We start from the raw sequence: 18,765 nt of genomic DNA, 5'->3' as shown, positions 1-18,765 counted from the left end.
ACAGTTTTGGGCTCTAAAATTTCGCTTTGGACAATGAGGGTAAATAATTCAAGTTAAAACACGACTTTTTGGATGCCAGCAAATTACGTCCTTTTATCTGTAACTATTTTATGCTTGTAACTTTTACACTGTTAAATTTTTCGTCCAGGTAACTACTCAATTCCTTGGCATGTCTAAATGAAAATTTTCATGCACTTGTATCTGCGATCACAAAAACGTCCGCAGTCAGAAACAGTAAACCGGGTTTCGATGTGCATTAGTATGTATGCAATTAAAAAAATGAAAAAGAAACACTCACCAGTACACTTTCCTTGCTCCCCGGTACCGAAATAACCCGCGTGGCAGATGCAAACATATCTTCCGCTAAGAAGACCACAGCCGCATTCTGCATTTGTATCACACGTAACGGAACACTTGCTCTTGGGTACTTTTTCAGCATCATAATCTTTTTGGTACGGATCTATATTAAGCATTGAAATAAATTTGTTTGACTATTTTGTTGTACTAGAAGTGCGAAATTCCTGTGAAATTTTGGGTCCTGATTGGGGCACTAATAAATTCGCGCCAAATATCTGTCAACGAGTCACTACAATTCGTCCAGCGGAGTGTGACAAAGTTTGTAAAATGATTCAAACTACTATCTAGGAATCATGCATCATAATAAGAATCCTCTAAAAAGTGTTTTTAATGCAAAATAGAAAGGTTGCAGGGGGGGGGAAAGAGTTGGGGTTTATATTTTAAATTATATTTTATATATTATAATCTCTGTTTTAATTGATTAGCCCGACACCATTAAACAATTCCTGGTATTCTGTAATTGTGATGTCATATCTGCAAATCATATAGTTTCTAAGTTTCTACAAACTTGTCGATGCCATCAAAGTCGGTTTTTACAAAAATCAAATAAGAGGGAGGTTTGCTACGGTCTCTCAAAACGATATTCAGAGAAGCCACAGCGCACAGAGAAGATTAATTCAGCAGGTAACACCAACCTCTGTCATGAGAATTCTCAATAACACGCTCAACCTCATGCAATAATGATTTATTAAATAACTTACCTCCACGGATATGGGTGGCTAATTCCCTGAATGAAGTAAAATCACTGGCGTAAAAATAGTGTTTTTGTGTCGTGGCAGCATTTTTCATAAATGCTTGATTAACGCCGCTTACTCCGACTGCAAAAAGTTCAACGTGGTTGTTCTTTAAGTTAATAATCTTGCTGGTAGGATCCCCGCCATTGTTGTATTCTCCATCCGTGAGTAAAAACATCACTTTATTCACATACGTTCCTTGAGGGTTTATCACCTTCCAAGGACGCACGTTCGTGCTTTGCGCGCCAAAAAGAATTTCCTCTACTTTAGAGAAAGCTCCATTCATGTTCGTCATGACACCAGTGTAGTGGATGTTTGCAAACGCTTTATCGAACTCGCATTTATTGTTGAGACCGTTTAAATCTGATATATAGTTGATATCTATGGTCGCGTGTGTTCCAAAACGAATGACGGCAACACGAGTCGCCGGTTTTGCAATTTTGACCTTAGACAGAAGTGAGGTAATAAATGTTTTCTCGTCAGCGAAGCCCCTTTGGCCATTCCACCTCAAACTGCCTGAATTGTCCATGAGGAAAAATATATCTGCCTTGCTGTTGGCATATTTTGATTGAAAATCTGTCAAGCGCTGTTTGCCGGTGTACCAAGAGGTTGCATGCTTGAAAACGATGCAAAACAGAAGAAATCTTAACGAATGCATATTTCGCTCTGTGCTGCTTTCCCGAGACGAACGCAAGTCAAGTTGCGATTACTGTTTAACTTTAAAAACATAAATGGTACATTTTAATTATAGGAAAAAACAGCTGATTTCATACTTAAAACATCCCATTACGAGGTAATAAATGGTGAAATACCGTTTACAGCATAAAAGATATAAAATTTTGATATAATGCAAACAGCAAGTCATGAATATAAATTGATAGAGAGCTAGGCGAATTAATATGTTTGTTCACATTTATTTGTGCATGCATGAATATAATAATTCAAAACGTTTTCATTAGCTGACCTTAAGTTAAGATTAATGAGTGAAAAATGTTATCTGACACCTTAAAAAGCGGCCAAAATGTTCGTTTTCTGAACAAGAAATACGTCGATACTTTTTCATCAACTTTGAAACAGATTAGGACATGATTTGACAGATTAGGACATGGTATACCTTGATAATTTATGTATCTAAGATGATGTTTTGATCTATGTCTAGTGTGCTGCCAGACGACCATAGGTCATATAGACCAGAAGGCCGGAATATCATGCAGATGCAAAAACAATTGATACTCCCTTAAATTTATTCAGTCGTGACGTTTGCTCTTTTTGCCAAACCTAGCTAGTAGACTGTTGAAATGACGTAATATTTTTAAAATACTTGATATTAACTCCCGCTGTCGTACTTTGGGATCTTTAAGATCTGATATAGCACTTTACAAGACTCCATCCCAGTAGCGAGAACTCTTGACGCGCGAATATTGGTCCAAATCTGCGTCCTCGAAAACAACAAAATTTAATTGCTCTTGTGGGGGGTTCCCGACTAGTAACACAATCAGCGTTTTTAGGTGATTTTTTTCATAATTGTCGTCGCTTTTGCTAGACTTCTGCAGATAAATATTAAAGTAATGCATGTTCTGATGACTCTTTCACAGGCACTGCTCTCTACACCCCGTTTTTACTTTGCGTTTTACTTGTTTCAGAGACAGCACAGGATTCACCCTTTGGCTCAAAGATGTGTAAGTACTCCAATAGCGATTCAGTCTGCGCCGTGCGAAATGATTGTGAAAAGCGTGATAGCGTCGATAAGAGTTTGTTTTCACCGACTTTGTTTTCAGTTTGGTTGCTGTACGTTGTCTGGTTCTGAGAAAAACGCATGGAGAAGGTTCGGGCGTACTTGCACTGCTCGGCATTGCCAATGTGGTTACGTCGTCTTCCACAATGAGAATTCAATGCAACTCATAAAACGCTAAATGCGAGATAAGGGCTGTGAATTGTATGTACCGACGAACAATGGCTTGTGTTGCTAGCAAAGGAAAAAAGGCGAAGGTCACGGTGCTTGAGTTAAAATATTGTTCCTTGTGGGTCAAAACAAAACTTACTCTCACCATGCATAAAAATGGTTAATATGTCCAGTGATAATGAATATGTCTAGTTGGGAGGAGGGGTGGTTATCCAAATACATTCAGTTCTGCCCGACGGGTTTCTTTTGTAAGTGCAATAGTTCACAATAGATTGTCAGGCAGAACAGAGTATATAAATAAACACCCCCCCCCCCCCCAATTATCGCTCTACCGGTATATAGCTGGGCCCTTTTTTATGTCAAACATTAAAGAGTTATATATGCATTCGAACTCTGAGTGATGTAATTTAAATAGTTTTCGTTATTTGGAGACTGCTATTTGATGTAAACAGGGTGAATAAAAAAACCCAGCTTTGAAATCAGATCTTTTTGAAAGCTGCATAATTTACCACATGCTCAGGATCTCGTATACTGCATGTTAGAATTTGTGTGGCTATTCGAATGGCAAGAAATAGAATGTATTTTCAAATGTCAGAAATATAATTAGATGGCACTCGCTTTAAAATATACTATTAGCATTAAGATTCTTCTGTTTTTATGCAAAAAGCTATATAAAAACATGCTTTTCGGCATATAAATTATAACGGCCTATCAACTCTCCCATCACATCAGTATTACATATTAACTTAATATTGAAGCTAATACTATATGATTGGTTGTTTTACTTTAGCGGATATCACAATTACAACACGCAACCGGCGGGCGTTTTTCTATTAATATTATTCATTAATACTATATTTAATAATTACTGTATTTGAAATACAGTGTGTCCCAAAAAAGTGCCATTAACAAGAAATGGGCCGATTTATACTAGCCGTCTGGACGAACTTTGGCGAGCAAAAGATAGTGCGTCTTCTACTTCATCGGTGTATAATCATCCGTCAAGACGAATTATCCGCATAGTTCGTCTATTTAGACCAATTTCCATGGGTAGTTCGTCTTGACGTATCATTCGTGTTTGAGTATAAATGCGGATGCAGACGAACTACAGGAGACCGTGCAGTTTTTGGTCCCGCAATTTTGGTTCGTTCTGCATAGGTCGTCTATATAGTTCGTAGTGTTAATACTTGACGGATGATCCGCATGCACGGATCAATCGTTCAGACGGATGATCCGTCTCTAGTATAAACCGGGCGAATGATTTCAATACAGCTATAGGGAACTCACGGTAATATAATACCGTTGACGTTTTCGGTGTTTAAATATTAACAATAAAATTGATATGCTCTTTTTTTTAGTTTTGTCGGAGTCAGATCGCATTCGAGTAAAAAACTCTTAAACAAGAACAAGATAAATGCTTTTGAAATGAATTTGGCCATTATACAGTGCGACGCTGTTTAGATGCCGGAAATTCAGATATCGATGTCATCTATTTTTTCTCGATTATAATCCTTCATAAATGAGCTAAAATTAACACGAATTCTACTGAATTATTTATTAAGAACCGATAGATCCAATAAAGATCTTTCTTCCAGCCTATTGTAACACTGAAAAAATTAAAGAAAAAAAAAGAAATTTGTTAGCGAAATTTTGAAATCCAAATATTTACGCGATTACAACGCACGATATAATCACTATATAAGAATTGGTTTGTAGTTGCTCATTAAAATTCTGCAAAGTGAAATGAAATAATTTTTGCTTACAATAGCAGGTGAAATAGCTGCTATTAGTCGCAACCCGTGTGCAGAGCAGGTGTTTTCTTTGAGGGAGATATCGTTTCCGTTTAGAGGAAACTGCAAGAGTAGTTTCTTGTTGAGCAAGCGTTTCCAAATCATAACATGATGGATAACAATTCATCACCATTATAGCTACTTTTACGCGGAAGGGATTTCAACCGAAATGTTGACTTTTGCCGTATTGTTATTGGTGATTTCATTAATCTTAGACGTGCAACAACTTTGTGCGACGAAGGACGGCAAAGCATGTGCACGGAGGGAATTTAAGGGTATCAGTGAGGGTAAGTGTTTAAGACAGTCAGATCTCTATTTTTTCATGTTCGCTGTTTTCCGCATGACCACTATGGATGCATCTTAAATACGACAATACGGCATCTTCTTGACTTTTTTGGCCTTTTATCACACTATCCAGTAAGGTTTAGTCAAGAAAATAAGCCCTTAAATACATAACGAACAAATTGACATTTAACACAGAGTGACGTTATTACAATGGTCAATAACGTCAAATTATTTCAGACCATGAAAGAACTTTCCCCAGTAGGCCAAACGACAACATTTCAACGTTGATTCGGCCAGACACAATATTTGATTACACATGCACGTTAAATCGTTGCATATGTCAATGCTGATCCATTCCTGCGCGCGCTATAAATTCATAATCCCTAAGAGTTGTCATCAAGATGCTTTATTGCCTTACTAGGAAGATTTTTAGGCAGGCGGTATATAATGTTCGTACTGAACTAAAAAATGATTTGTTTATAGAGCGGCTAGATCATAATGTCAAATATGCATGACTGACCAGTACTGTACGTCTCAAATTATTTATCCAGTCTAATCTATACGCTCATATGTACTTATATGCTCATGCATTCACTATATGTAAGTATTTCTTCCTCCAGTTCTGCGCAAGAAGGGTTTACTCGCTTCTGGTGACATCGAGTCTGCCTTTTTGACGTTAACTTGACAGGCCATACTGGCGTTCGGGCATTAAAATTTAAAATGGCGTGTCCTTGTAAACACTTTATCTTTTTGCAAAATGCGAATGTGTTCTTCTAAATGAAAAGTGTGTGCCTGAATTTACTGCATGTACATGATTGATTCATGCGATTTTCATGAGTTGAAATCTTATCGTTAGGTTTCGCCGACGCTTACGACTACTGTCGTATTAAGAACACGGTTAAGACTCTGAAATGCCTATTTTCACGGATGTAGAGGGCTTAATGCCCAAACATTTTCTCGTAAGCATATGAGTCAGTCCCAAAACGCAAAAATTTTTTTGGACCTTTTCCTTGATGGAGAATCAGCCCTAAATTGCGCATAAATAGGTCCCGGGATAACAAATCTATGCCCCACTCCTACTCATTCATTTCCTAAGCGATTATTCCCTCTGAAGTGTGTCCTTGTGTGAAAAATCCTTAGTTTAATGCCTGCTGGTGTTACAAAATAGACCTCTAACAGTTCACTATTAGTAACAATTGTTTAAGAATTTTCTATTTGTTATTAAAAATTTATCATTAAAATGAAGCCAACATACTAATGACTACCGCCGGCACCGCACTGTTGTATTTTGTTCGAACCGCTATTTTTCTTTATAACTTATGTATACGCATATGTTTACCGGGTGGCGCAAAAAACGTTAACCTGTTTGATTGAGTAAAACTTCAAAATTAAGAAGCTTTCGCACGAAAATTATGTTTTTTATATTCTTTAATGTCTATATAGCTTAAATTTTGTTTAATATGCCTCGTTTAACGACACAACAGCGAGTTTGGGTTTGCACAGAATTTATGCCAGAGTTAGTTAACCGCAATGCTCAAGAAGTCATACGACGAAAAAGGCTGAAAACGACCATTATTATCTTTTCTTATCTAATATGATATTTTTGAATAACATTTGCACTTTTCAAAAATCCTGTATCAAAATAAACATGGTATGTACAAAATTTTAAGTTGGACATTCACGAAAAAAAGTAATATCAGTGTAAAGAAAGAAAGTAATTTCAGTGTAACAGGCCTCTTAGTTTTGATGTTATACTCAATCAAACAGGTTAACTTTTTTTACGCCATCCGGTATAAAGAGAACTTTCATTATTATTAATTTGTGCAGCAGCTGCAGGAGCGTAGCGTGACTATTTTACAAGGAGGAGGGGGGGGGGAACACCAAAGATTGTCCAACACGGACGAACACGTGACACTTGGAAAATGTTTCCCTTTCAGTCTTTGACGAGTGAAGCGTGTTCAGAGAAAGCAAAATACCGTTCACACCCCCCGTCCCTGCGCAGCATTTACTTGTGAAGATAATAATTAGATTCAATTCAATGGTTTCTTCTGCATCTTTATATAACTCAACTACAGGTAGTAAAGAACTCTAATACTTGTCCTATTTCAAAAATACCTATATAAAAGACCATATATATATATATGTAACGAACTGTAATTTAGTCGCCTGATGATTGCCTCTGTGGCATGAAACTCAGAGTAGCGATGCCAATATTTTAAGAATTATGTAAATGAATAAATATATATATATATATATATATAATTATATATATATAGACTGTATAAAATTATATTGATCATAGCATGCAAATCTATGTATCTAATCTGCATTTAAAAATTAAAGCTGTGATTGTGCTCATCAGTTTGCCCCAGTGAAGTACCAAGAGTGTGTCTTTTCTATTTCTTAATCAGGAAATTTAAACATCACATTGAAATTGTATTAACCCATTCTAATATTAGAATTTGTTAACAAATTAACAAATTTATAAGAGGTTAACAGTGAGTGAGAGCAAACTTCTGGGGCTGGTATCCAACAAATAGGACAAATCACTAGAATATACAGGCTCAATCCTACAGCTATACACAGAAGTTCTATATAGTGTGTATCTGTATAAAATAAATTTGGTCCCTATAAATAATGTTTAACCTGAAATACAGTTGTGCACCCATTTGCTAATTCTTTTTGGGTTACTGTCTTGGTCATATTGTTTGTTAGTAATTCATCCATAGCGAGCCTTTATTAAATTAGTCTTCCATATATATTATTCTACGATATGGTATATCCATAAGTGAACATTTGTATTTTATTACCCTAATATTATAAGTTATTAGAATATCTTATCATGAAGTTGGAACTGCTAAAATATCCAGATGTAATGGATTGCCAGATATATAATGTTGCAAGCTATACATGTGATCTTCATGTTTAATTGTTCACTTTACATAAAGTGTAGGTTACCACTCTGAGTACCTATAATTATATTACTAAGTTTCATCTTTTACTTAAAAACAATTCGCTAAATCAGCAGAATCATTGGTCAAATCTTTAGTGTATTTTCATATAACATCATGATACAGAGTGACTTCAAATAGCTAATCAAAGAAGCCATTTTTTCAAAATATCATAACAAGGTTGTTCGGTCTAATAATAGCAATAAAATTTATAAAATTGGACCCTAAAAACTGATTTTAATTTACTTAACTCCTATGGAAGCTAAATACCTCTTGAGTATTATGATATGTATTAGACTCAATAAAAATTAGTCAAATTTCAACAAACAAAATCAAACAGCATGGAACAAACCACATTTGACATCGATTAACATGAATGACTACAACTATAAATATAAAACAGCTAGGGATTAATTTACTGAAGGAGAAGGGGACAATTAAGAGGTAGAACTCTCGCCAAACCTAAGCTAGAGTGGGTGTTGGAGGCTCGCCTTGTAATTCATTTTGGCACTCCTCAGCGGTAGCATCAAGTGGATGGGATGAATGGGGTGATTACATGTACACCAGATCCTTGAGGCTAAAGAGGCCCATACACTGTGTGAGTTAATTCCCAACTGATAGAAACTATAAAAATATATATATATATATAGACTACAAGCTACAGTAACATTCAGCCTCACAGTACATTCATTATATTTGCTCCTACTGATTTTGCTTTTTACTCAATGCTTAACTTCTGCATGTCACCCAGCTACAGTAGAAGTCCCCACATCATGGTTGCTGATTTTGAATATATCAATAGTTTAAGGTATTTTAAAAAACTTTGCAATACCTTTTGTTATTGAGAAATTTTGTCTTGATGGATTTGTTAGCTTATAAAGTTACTGGACATGACATCAAATCAGGAGTCGCAAATAAGCTTTCTTTAGTTTAAGTTGCACAAAATTCCTGATTTGACTTTATGTCTGATAACTTTAAAAGCTAACAAATCCATCAAGACACAATTTTTAAATAACAAAATGCATTGCAAAAGTATTTCCCTGAGCATTCAGGGGTGGTGCAAATTTTGCTAATCAGCTTGAAATTGAGCAAATTGTGTTAGGAAATAGTACTGAATAATTATTTTGGTGTACTTGAGAGTCTCTGGCAGTCTTATGTGAGGTTCTGACAATCAAAGAAGCACAATCTCAATTTCTGAATACAAACATACATTCCAATCTATTTTACAGCTGGTGTTTCTATCCCATCCCATGGTTGGCACTTGACAGGTAGTCTTACAGTACATGAGATCCATCCCTGGGAGACCTTATGATCCATAAAGTTGATTTAGTTTAATTAAGCTAAGAAAGTAATTCAGCATAATGATCTGAGAAAGTAATTCGGCATAATGATCCATTGTGTTGTTAATTCAGATCAATATATAATACGAAATCACACCAAATCAGCTGAATAATAACTAATCTTTCAACTAACCTTGGCCGCCTTCTTGAGTTTCTAAATTCAAAGAGCTTCTGAAGATAGCCAATGAATATAATGCGTGGAAAACTCCAACGAAACTGCCGCTAAAAACATAGGTAGGCCAACAATCAGGCGGTTTATACACTGGCGTTGTACAGTGTTGATAAAAATGTATATTTTTCCCCCTCGTCAATAAACGTTTAGAAATTACCGCAATGCCTGCAACCTTCCCCGGCTTCCTGTGTTCCGGTGCCCGTTCCCGGTGCTTTCCGAATCATGGCCGAGCTTTCACAAATAATGGAGATCTTCAGGGCCACAGGCTTCGGTGTATTGATAAGTCGTTCTCGGTTCTCGACTTCTCGTCTTCTTCCCCAAATATACACTTACACACCACGTCGAAGCTACATAAAAAAGAATATATACAGTTTCAAGGACCACGGAGAAGGGGTAGAGCTCATGCTTTTCCACCTTCTAAGGTTCGATTGATCGATTCCCACCGTGGTCAAACTAATTTCTTAGCTTGGCCAGTCGCATGCAACTCAGACTAGCGTCGTCACAACTGTTTCGTGACAATTTCGTGAAGTTAAAACAATGTCAAAACGTCATGTTTGAAATGTCGATTTAACGAGAGTTTAAAATTCATATAATTTTATCTAACAGGAAACCAAGCGCTGCATCCATCCAATCTTATCTCAAATCATACCATCCATCTTTTGGGAGAGTGTCACATTCTCTGTATTAGTCAAGACAATTGCTATGGTTACAACTACAGAGTGAGACCAAGTACCCTTTATACAGCAAACTGTCAGTTGAGCAACAGCACTGTGAAGATGAACAAAACCAAAATGAAGAATGGGCCATGGATTTTTTACGAAGACATTTTGGTAATTAATAAAGTTTTAACCACTTGTTCGTTTGAGAAAAATATGGGAAGAATACTTTAGATTTACGTATTAATATCATGCGGGTACTGCCCAGGGAACCTTTGGAGGGGAAGGGGGGGGGGGGTCACAGGGCACATGCTTGTGCAAAATTTCTCAAGAGATGAAAAGAAGTTTTTGTAGGATAAAAGAAGTATGTTCCTGTTATTAATTTTAGCTTCAACATAGTTTCTTATATACGTTTACGTATACCCAGGCCTCCCTGCTAGCCCGAGTGAGCTGAGAACATTGAAGAAGCCTCCCTCGGAGGTTTCTGCATATCATGCAGATATTGCTGCGTCTCGTAAAGTAGAGAATTTTTTTTACTTTACAATGTCACTATTTCTTATAGGTCACCGCCACCGGAGGTAAGCGATAACAATATGTGCACAGATTTTGTCTGCACAGGTAATCTTGTGATTATCAGTTGAAATAATGAAGAGTCGCCGTGATCACAGCACGGTACAATGAATGGGTCCTTTTATGGCCATGGACAAATATGGCCAAATATATCCCGAAAATTTCAAGCTAATTTGATTAAACCGATGTTTTATGCGAAATAAGGTTAACCACTGTTCTAGAACGTAGTTTTTTACCGTCAAAGGTAGGTGCAGTATTTTTTTTAAAAAATTATTGATTTTTCAATCCGTCAGTAAACTCACTTTGAAAAAAACAACTAGCCGCCATTTTGAAAAATCCGCGCAGCCAATTATCGCTCAATATCTGAAGTCATTTGACCAATGGCAAGCCAATCATCTGATAAAATACATGCTTGTATTAATTAATTTCAAGTTACTTATGAGAGACACGCAAATGGGCGCTAATGGCACATCGAACTTTTCTTTTGTCAATTCAGGCCTCACTAGTTGTCTGGACATCAAAAAGAAAGGCTTAAGTCATGGAGACGGAGAATATTTTATTGATCCAGACGGAGATGGCCCTGGTAAACCATTTCAAGTATACTGTGATATGACCTCGTTTGGTGGAGGATGGACAATGTGTTACACGACGGACAGTCATGTTAATATCAAAACTGAACTTGTCACCACACCTGCTCTTGGCTATCGTGCAGATTGTAATAACATATTGGTCAGTATTTTTAACATTCTTTATACGCGAAATGAACAAGCGAGGGCAATAATTTGTTTAATCTGTTTAGTTCTTCTTCATATCAAACTCTGTGTAGACAAAAGGTATATCGTGTTTCAAGTTAGCGCGCTTCCAGCTGCGCGGCTATATTATTTGACTCAAAATTCGTGGTTTTTTCCTGCTCGTGCGTTGTGCGTAAAAAATACATCTTAGTTACCAGCGGGATTTAAAAATTTCACCTTCGGCACGTCTGGTAATGCAATTTTCATACAGATTCATCACGTTCTACACCTGGACTTTGGGGTTTTTTAGTACGCCGCTATTATAGAATTTCACCGCTGAGTGACCTACTCACGGCGGAAGTGAGAGGGAAACTGGAGCTAGCGCTGTTGCAATACATTGTGACGTCTAGTTACTTCCATTTTTGGAATCTACATGATTTGGCGCAAATTTTGATACCAAATTCATACATATTCAAAGCGAATTAAGAGTGGACCAATGGCTCTATATCTTCGGTTTTTCGGGGTTTCTTTCTCGATTTTGGTTTTGTTTACCTCATAAATTCATTCCGTCGAAGGGATAGAGCATGAATACGAACAAAGTACGCCTTTTCTACGGACTACAGTTCCTTCTTTTAATTACGAAATAAGCAAGTAAGTATTAAAATTATAAATTTTTGATGATTGTCCATATTAAAAGTTTAAAATATCTTTGTTCGGAGTTGATAAACACTCTGTGTCTATATTTCAGCTTACTCATATATACTTTATCAAAAGAGAGGCACTGAGCAAAAGAACGGAGAAACCTATGGCTATGAATCTTCTTTTAGTTGACGTGTTTGCGGACGAAAACTCATTATTATTAATGTATTCATCGGCAAAACGCCGAGATGGGCCGGCTTCAAAATTCGCTTCATGAATTCGCTTCGATCTCAACGCCATCTTTGTTTATGGCCGCGCGGTATTGCTCTCAAAAGAGACTAGACTCTAGCTAGGGCAAATGTCCCAATTTGTACTACAAGAGTTTGATATGAATCTCGTAGCTCCAATATCCGTTTCCTGAACTACAAACATAGGTTAATATTGATCAGGCCTGTTTACTTTTTTTATTAGAAATATACATGCACTGCATATCCATGCAGAATCCCTTCGCCTATATTTTGAACCACTTATATTTTAAACGTTTTTTAACTGGTAAATAATCGATTTTTCATGTGGCGAACGCAGTGTATTGCAATGTTAATGAGCTTAAAAACGCGATTTACCTAAGTCAGTTAAAAATGCACTTAATATTATGCAATTTTGAAACAATATTAGTTTCGGCATTATCCGAAATCAAAAATTGCGTACACAAAGTAGCAAAATTCATTTTTAGCTAATCGCAATTTGCTTCTTTCCAATTTCCCGATGCTTTAGTTTACAGGGGTGATGTTTGTGGATGAAGCGTCAAAACAAAAGGCAGCCTTCACGAATGGAGGCTCACCTGTGACATTTACCGGCAATTATGATAAGGATGCAAATGCTTATGGCTTGTGGACGGCGCAAGGTGTGGCCACAACACAGTACAAATACCAAATGTTGATATGTGACACAACGTTCTACAAGGGACTGCACTTCTCCGGGTTCACCTCAAACTGCTACAAAAAGTGTGATAGCTGGTGCGGTGATACGTCCTCAACGTATTTTCGGACGTCTACTGTCTCAGACCAGCATTATAACGGTGTTGCATTTAATGAAAAAGGCCACTACCCAAAACCAAAACGGCTCATCAGTGTAGGAATCCGTTGAATCGAGTGACATGTAAGAGTGCATGGTAATCGTAAACCATGCAATTGAAGTATTACCTTCAATACTTAGTGCATAATTTAAAGATAAATACTACTGGTTGTTATATGCAATGTATTTCTAGGTGTATAAGGTTTAGCCGCTGCCGAGGCGGCGTATATCATGTACAGAGAGAGGAGAGGTTTGGATATGTGGGGGTTGAGGGGGGGCACATATATCGCGAAAATATCTGGGGTCCAAAGCCCTGGGACCGACTCACTAAAGAGATACGAACATTTTAAGGCATACCATAATTGGAGTAAGTACTCTGTGGGGTTGCCTGTCGCTTGCGACCAAGTTTATAAATATAAAATAAAATATAAATATAAATATAAAAATATATAATATAACCACATAAAAAGGGGTCGTGTAACAGCTATAACGCGCATTGACTATAGGGCAAGTATAGACGGGTTAAAACGAACAGGTTGTTCCGGTTGCATGTATATTGATTGAACAGTGTTGATAAACTTCAAGTACTGTATTAATCACACCATTATTATAAATTGTATAAATGTCTTATATAATGTTACCATATAAGTACTGATGAAATTTGTCATCCCCGCCAAACTCTGCTGGCTGTTTGCCATCTAGTATAAACTCTCTATTACCATGCAGTAAGGTATGACTGCATGATTGCATGTCACTTTTTCGTCACAGCTCCTATAGCTAGAAATATTATTATATATAGGCACTGTTACACCATAAGGTAAAACTGAACCTTTTAAATCTGTGAAATTATGAACTCAAGTAAGTTATAATCATATTATTTGACTCGATCTTGTCTTCTTTCTATCCGAGCGGGAAAAAATTCTCTTGTGTGATACATTGAGTTAACCTGCTAGTGATATATGTAGTAATACCTAACCTCGGGTTTACCTCGTTTCAATTGTGTTAAACCTAGACCGCATATTTTAGCAAGTGACAACTTTATTGGTATTAAATGAAATCCGGCATTTCACTTGCCTATACGATAACTCAGCCCTCCCCAAAGACAAATTAAAATTTTCTTTCTTGATACATTTAGTAAAAACTTAAATTCAGCAAGATATTTTAAAACGCCGCGCGGAAAAGTGACAATATTTCATATTATCTTAGCATGCATAACCTTCTTAGCATCGAATGAGGTATAACAACTGCGAACTGCCTAAAATAGACAAAACTCTTCTCGACGTTTCAACTTGAGGGCCTTCTTCAGGAGAGTTAGTATGACTCTTCTGACGAAGGACCTCAGGTTAAAACGTCGAATTTTGTCTATTTTAGGCAGTTGTTATATCACATTTGATGCTAAGTTTATTTGAAGACGCTGCCCGACGCTGCCCGACGCTTATATTGGAACGTATTTAACTTTCTACTCAGTTTTTGACGCACGCTGTGATTAGAGTGCTGCCGAGATTTTATCTAAAGAACCGTCAAAGGATCATCATCTCGAACACTCTAGTTTTGAGTTAATGAAACACGACATGAGATTTCATTTATTTATTTCTACTATATTTTGAAGTTATTGTAAAATCAATTAACTATTTTTTTAGTTTTTTTAGGAAACTATATAAAAGGGCGTGCACGCAAATATAGCGTAAAATAATTAAGGCAAAATATAAAAGTTGCAAAATATAAAAGTTTGAATTTTGAAGTGAATGGCGTATTTTCGTATTGAATATAATTAGTTAAAGATTTGGAAAGAATCCACTCCCTTCACATTTTACAAATTAAATTCTGTTATTTTGCTGTTTGGGCCTCACATTGTGTTTAGAAGACCTGCTTTTGGCTTCGTGCTGTATGAGGTTTCGTATTTCAAGTCACACTGACGTCATTTTCTCAATTCATCTCACATGAGGAATCTAAGCACGATTTTTATAATTAATGGTTAATTGCATAGTTCGGAATAAAAGGCTTGTTTTTATCTTTTTAATTTAGTCGTAATTGTCGGAAACAGACATTTTCGCCACAATATTTCGGAAGAAAATTTGTCTTTATTCTCTGCATGTTGACCCCAAATAACATAGCAATAAATTATTCTAATGCATCAACCATGCACTTTGACATTTTCACGACAAGTCGACAATTACGTATAATTGAAAACCAACCTTAAGTCAATAGCGTTGGAATAAGTCGATATCCCAATATTGTGATACTGGTTAAGTATTGCATGAAATTGTCTTTTCAGGAGACTTGTTTCCATGCAATTGTATGCAAAAATGTATACTTTATAACCATATGTCAGCGTGGAATAAAAAGGATATTGCGGCTGGTGGTTGCACATGGGTGATTCTTATTGAATTGTTATTTTAAGTAATACGTAGTTGACGATCCTAATATGACTGTTAGTCTGTTACGATGCAGATGTTTTAATCTTATGGACATTCTCTTCATGCAAGTCCGGAATTGTGTTGTTGACAGCAAAATATCATGTTCTGTATCATCGCATCTCTTTGATAATGACATATACTTTGAATTCAAATTGAAGTTTATTTATATGCTAATAAGCTTTTGATAACGGCGGTAAATAAATTGAACAATTGGTTTCCATTCAGTGTAAATGTTATGTTTGAAAGCATTCTCGTCAGAGGATAGCGATAATACATTGCTTGCGTAACTTACGTATCATGGCTCGTATTAAAGATAAATTCGATCGAATTTCTCGGCTACTTTTGATGTCATGTTTATTCATCAGTTGTGGTTTCATGCAAGTCGCTTTTGGTACAGTCGATAGACTCGATAGTGGTGCTGAAACAAAAGGTTGGTTCACGGGTACAAATATATATATGTTAACAGCGGTGAATTTTCTTATTTCATAATATATACATTTTATATTTTGGCTTTTGCCCCGTGTGGACGAAGGATTTGTGTGTACTGTGTGTATTGTGTACATTTAGACAACAAAAGGCCCAATATTGTTTTACATACGAAAGAAAATTCGCTAAAGAAAATTTATATAAAAGGTTTAAACGTGCGCTGAATCTTGGTCGACAGAATACGATCAGCATGCATGTTCGGCGACATGAATATCTTTTTATATTACGTATATATCATTCATATGTTTTCCAATACGGCTTGTTATACAAAATTTACAGTAATTATAACCCTTGAACCCTAATATCATACGTGAAATTAGTCTGGTTTGACGAAGTTCTTTGTATGCTATATACGAAAACACTACCGTATATATAAGTATTTCGACTCATTAATGAAAGCGCATATGACTACATAGTCGATTAATTTAAATCTCCTATATGCATGTCGGGCTTTATGGACAACCCCGAACTGAACATTATAAATAATATCCAATTTTACGTAATAATTACAGTATCACACTCAGTCTCACTGCCTAAGACATTGATATTGTTTGAAGGCTAGAGAAAGTGTGCGAATATATAGCGTGGTTGCGGTATAAATAACTTCGCATCAAATGTTGTCAAGGAACTATGTACATTTGAAAAATCTCTCACGGTCGTTTTCGCCTTAGGGCCTTCGTCATATGAGTTACTTTAGAGAATTTCCAGGCGAACAATCGCATTTGTGGCATTGCAGAGCATCGAGAAGCTTTTAACACCGCCGATTTCACGCATATATACCTTTGATGAAAAGTGCTTGTGTGGGTTTTATATATACCAAATATAAATCTCTCAGTAATATGCATCGGAGGCAATTTTTTATTGGTTTATTTATTATTTACGCTTTTCTTTGAGTTCAATATTCAATATAAATATATAATTATTTTCATTCCTTGCCGACAATCACAAGATTTTTAGCCAAACAAGACGCTCTACATGCATGGAGATTATTTTATGACTATTTATGACTGAAAAAGATGACTATTTATGATGAAAGATGATTTATGACTATTTATGATTAAGAAGAGATAAATGTTGAGAGACTTTTTAGCCTTTATTATTTCTTTGCCTTAGAACACATAATTATGTAATGTAATCGTTATAGATTTCTGCGAGTATAGTTAAATATACGATGGTAATTATAATGCACGCGAAGCTTTGAACTGGAAAACATAACTCGCATTAGTCGCATATGTCCCGTTTGAATTAGGTGATTTAGGTCCATTAATTGCCCTGGCATTTTTGCCGCAATTCAAGATGCGATTGTCTTATTTTCTTACACGTCAACACGGAGTCAAATTACATGCAAATATTCATCTGAAGTCATTAGAGTTTTGATATAACTATTTGCTCAAAAATCGCACCAAAAATTGCATGTACATAAACGGCGTTGATAAACGTAGACAGTGACCGAGTGACGCCAACATCTAATTAAAACCGTAAACCTGCATGAGATTTTAATTATCTATCATTCAATTATTACCGCATTTTGCAATTTCCTATTTTAAATACTGAATTTCAAAACATGATTTTCATACCGCAACCTAGCTATATGTGAGCGTGTAAAACGAGTTTGTAAATAGACCATCGCCTTTTTAACAACGTTTTCATTCGGCAAATCACTGTCAATCTGGCCATTATTTTATCACAGCTTGAAAAGTAGTCGCAAAAATAGTTAATTTTCGTTCCAAATGTAGTAAAATGAAGAAAATACAGGCTATAGCCCCGTGATCGGCGATGTATTGTCTGTGACCAGTGACAAGGAATATGTATACAAAAAAGCAATTTATTCTCAAGTGATCACCGACAATGGCCATCGCCGACCGTCTGTGACGTATGAGAATCAGGCTTAGTTGTTAACCGTGTAATGTGACAATTTTGTACCCAGGGCCGGTACCAGCGGATGTGAAAGACACTGGATATGAGGTTGGCGTTTGGGGGGCAAACTCGTTTGATATATAGGAGCTTTTTAGTCTATGCGAAATTTGGAAAATATACTTGGAAAATAAACATCAAACCATGACTTGACAATGACTTTGAAATAGAGTCGAAATATCACCTTGAATATTGTGTCTTGTTTTTAACAACTCATATCTTGGGTTTACAAGATGTTTATTTTCGGAGAATGTTTTCTTTTATAATATGTTCCAAGATCAGTATGCATGCATAGCTTCATATGCTGGTGATGCCAGTTAATGGGGATTTTAATAATTTATCGACATAAAGTCAGTTTGCTTATATTTCAAACCGGTTAAGCACTCTGACTTTTGTCATTTCAAATGTTACACATAATCACCTTCTCAAGCGCTGCTGATAACTTTTTCACGGTGAGGTAACTGAGGTTTTCGTCAATGTTTTGTAAACGTTCGATAAATTGTACATTTTAATTGAACAAAAGTCTGTAAAGGGAAAATCATTAAGTCGTACGCGTAAGAAATGTCAAATGTTTTTCACGATATGTATGGTCACTATTTTATTGTGTTTTCTTACCAATAATCATAACCAAAGCCTTGTGGTTTACTGATATATATGTATTATGGCGGACAATCCCAAAACACCTGTTTTTCTCCTTTATCATTTAACTGCTGCGCCGCAAACTCTATTTACTCAAACTATACGAT

The 18,765-nt window shown here is 36.2% G+C and overlaps 2 protein-coding genes across 2 annotated transcripts in view; one reads left to right on the top strand and one right to left on the bottom strand.

The window, feature by feature from the left end:
* The window catches only part of LOC114542537 (sushi, von Willebrand factor type A, EGF and pentraxin domain-containing protein 1-like), a 35,492-nt gene extending 25,433 nt beyond the window's left edge, over positions 1 to 10,059 (bottom strand). The window contains 4 exon segments of the mRNA XM_028562061.1: positions 299 to 460; positions 1,059 to 1,808; positions 2,438 to 3,057; positions 9,494 to 10,059. Coding sequence (XP_028417862.1) covers positions 299 to 460; positions 1,059 to 1,749 — 853 coding nt within the window. The 5' untranslated portion in view covers positions 1,750 to 1,808; positions 2,438 to 3,057; positions 9,494 to 10,059.
* On the top strand, positions 4,797 to 14,769 carry LOC114542547. The gene is made up of 5 exons (XM_028562069.1): positions 4,797 to 5,071; positions 10,139 to 10,362; positions 10,751 to 10,766; positions 11,255 to 11,487; positions 12,903 to 14,769. Exons 1-5 carry the CDS (start codon positions 4,954 to 4,956, stop codon positions 13,272 to 13,274), a joined length of 963 nt encoding a protein of 320 aa, XP_028417870.1. The 5' UTR covers positions 4,797 to 4,953; the 3' UTR covers positions 13,275 to 14,769.
* The last annotated feature ends 3,996 nt before the right edge of the window (positions 14,770 to 18,765 follow it).

This window comes from Dendronephthya gigantea, unplaced genomic scaffold, assembly GCF_004324835.1.
Source record: "Dendronephthya gigantea isolate DGI-Jeju-01 unplaced genomic scaffold, DenGig_1.0 000003F, whole genome shotgun sequence".
NCBI lineage: Eukaryota > Metazoa > Cnidaria > Anthozoa > Malacalcyonacea > Nephtheidae > Dendronephthya > Dendronephthya gigantea.
Note: the sequence above shows the minus strand (reverse complement) of the source record. Positions and strands in the feature narration are given on the sequence as shown.

What these genes read in the sequence shown, in the direction of transcription:
- LOC114542547 (XM_028562069.1), top strand. Translation starts at nt 4,954, where the DNA reads ATGTTGACTTTTGCCGTATTGTTATTGGTGATTTCATTAATCTTAGAC. An exon ending in ATTTAAGGGTATCAGTGAGG is followed by an intron (nt 5,072 to 10,138) that starts GTAAGTGTTTAA and finishes TTTATCTAACAG; the next exon opens with GAAACCAAGCGCTGCATCCA. An exon ending in CAGATTGTAATAACATATTG is followed by an intron (nt 11,488 to 12,902) that starts GTCAGTATTTTT and finishes CCGATGCTTTAG; the next exon opens with TTTACAGGGGTGATGTTTGT.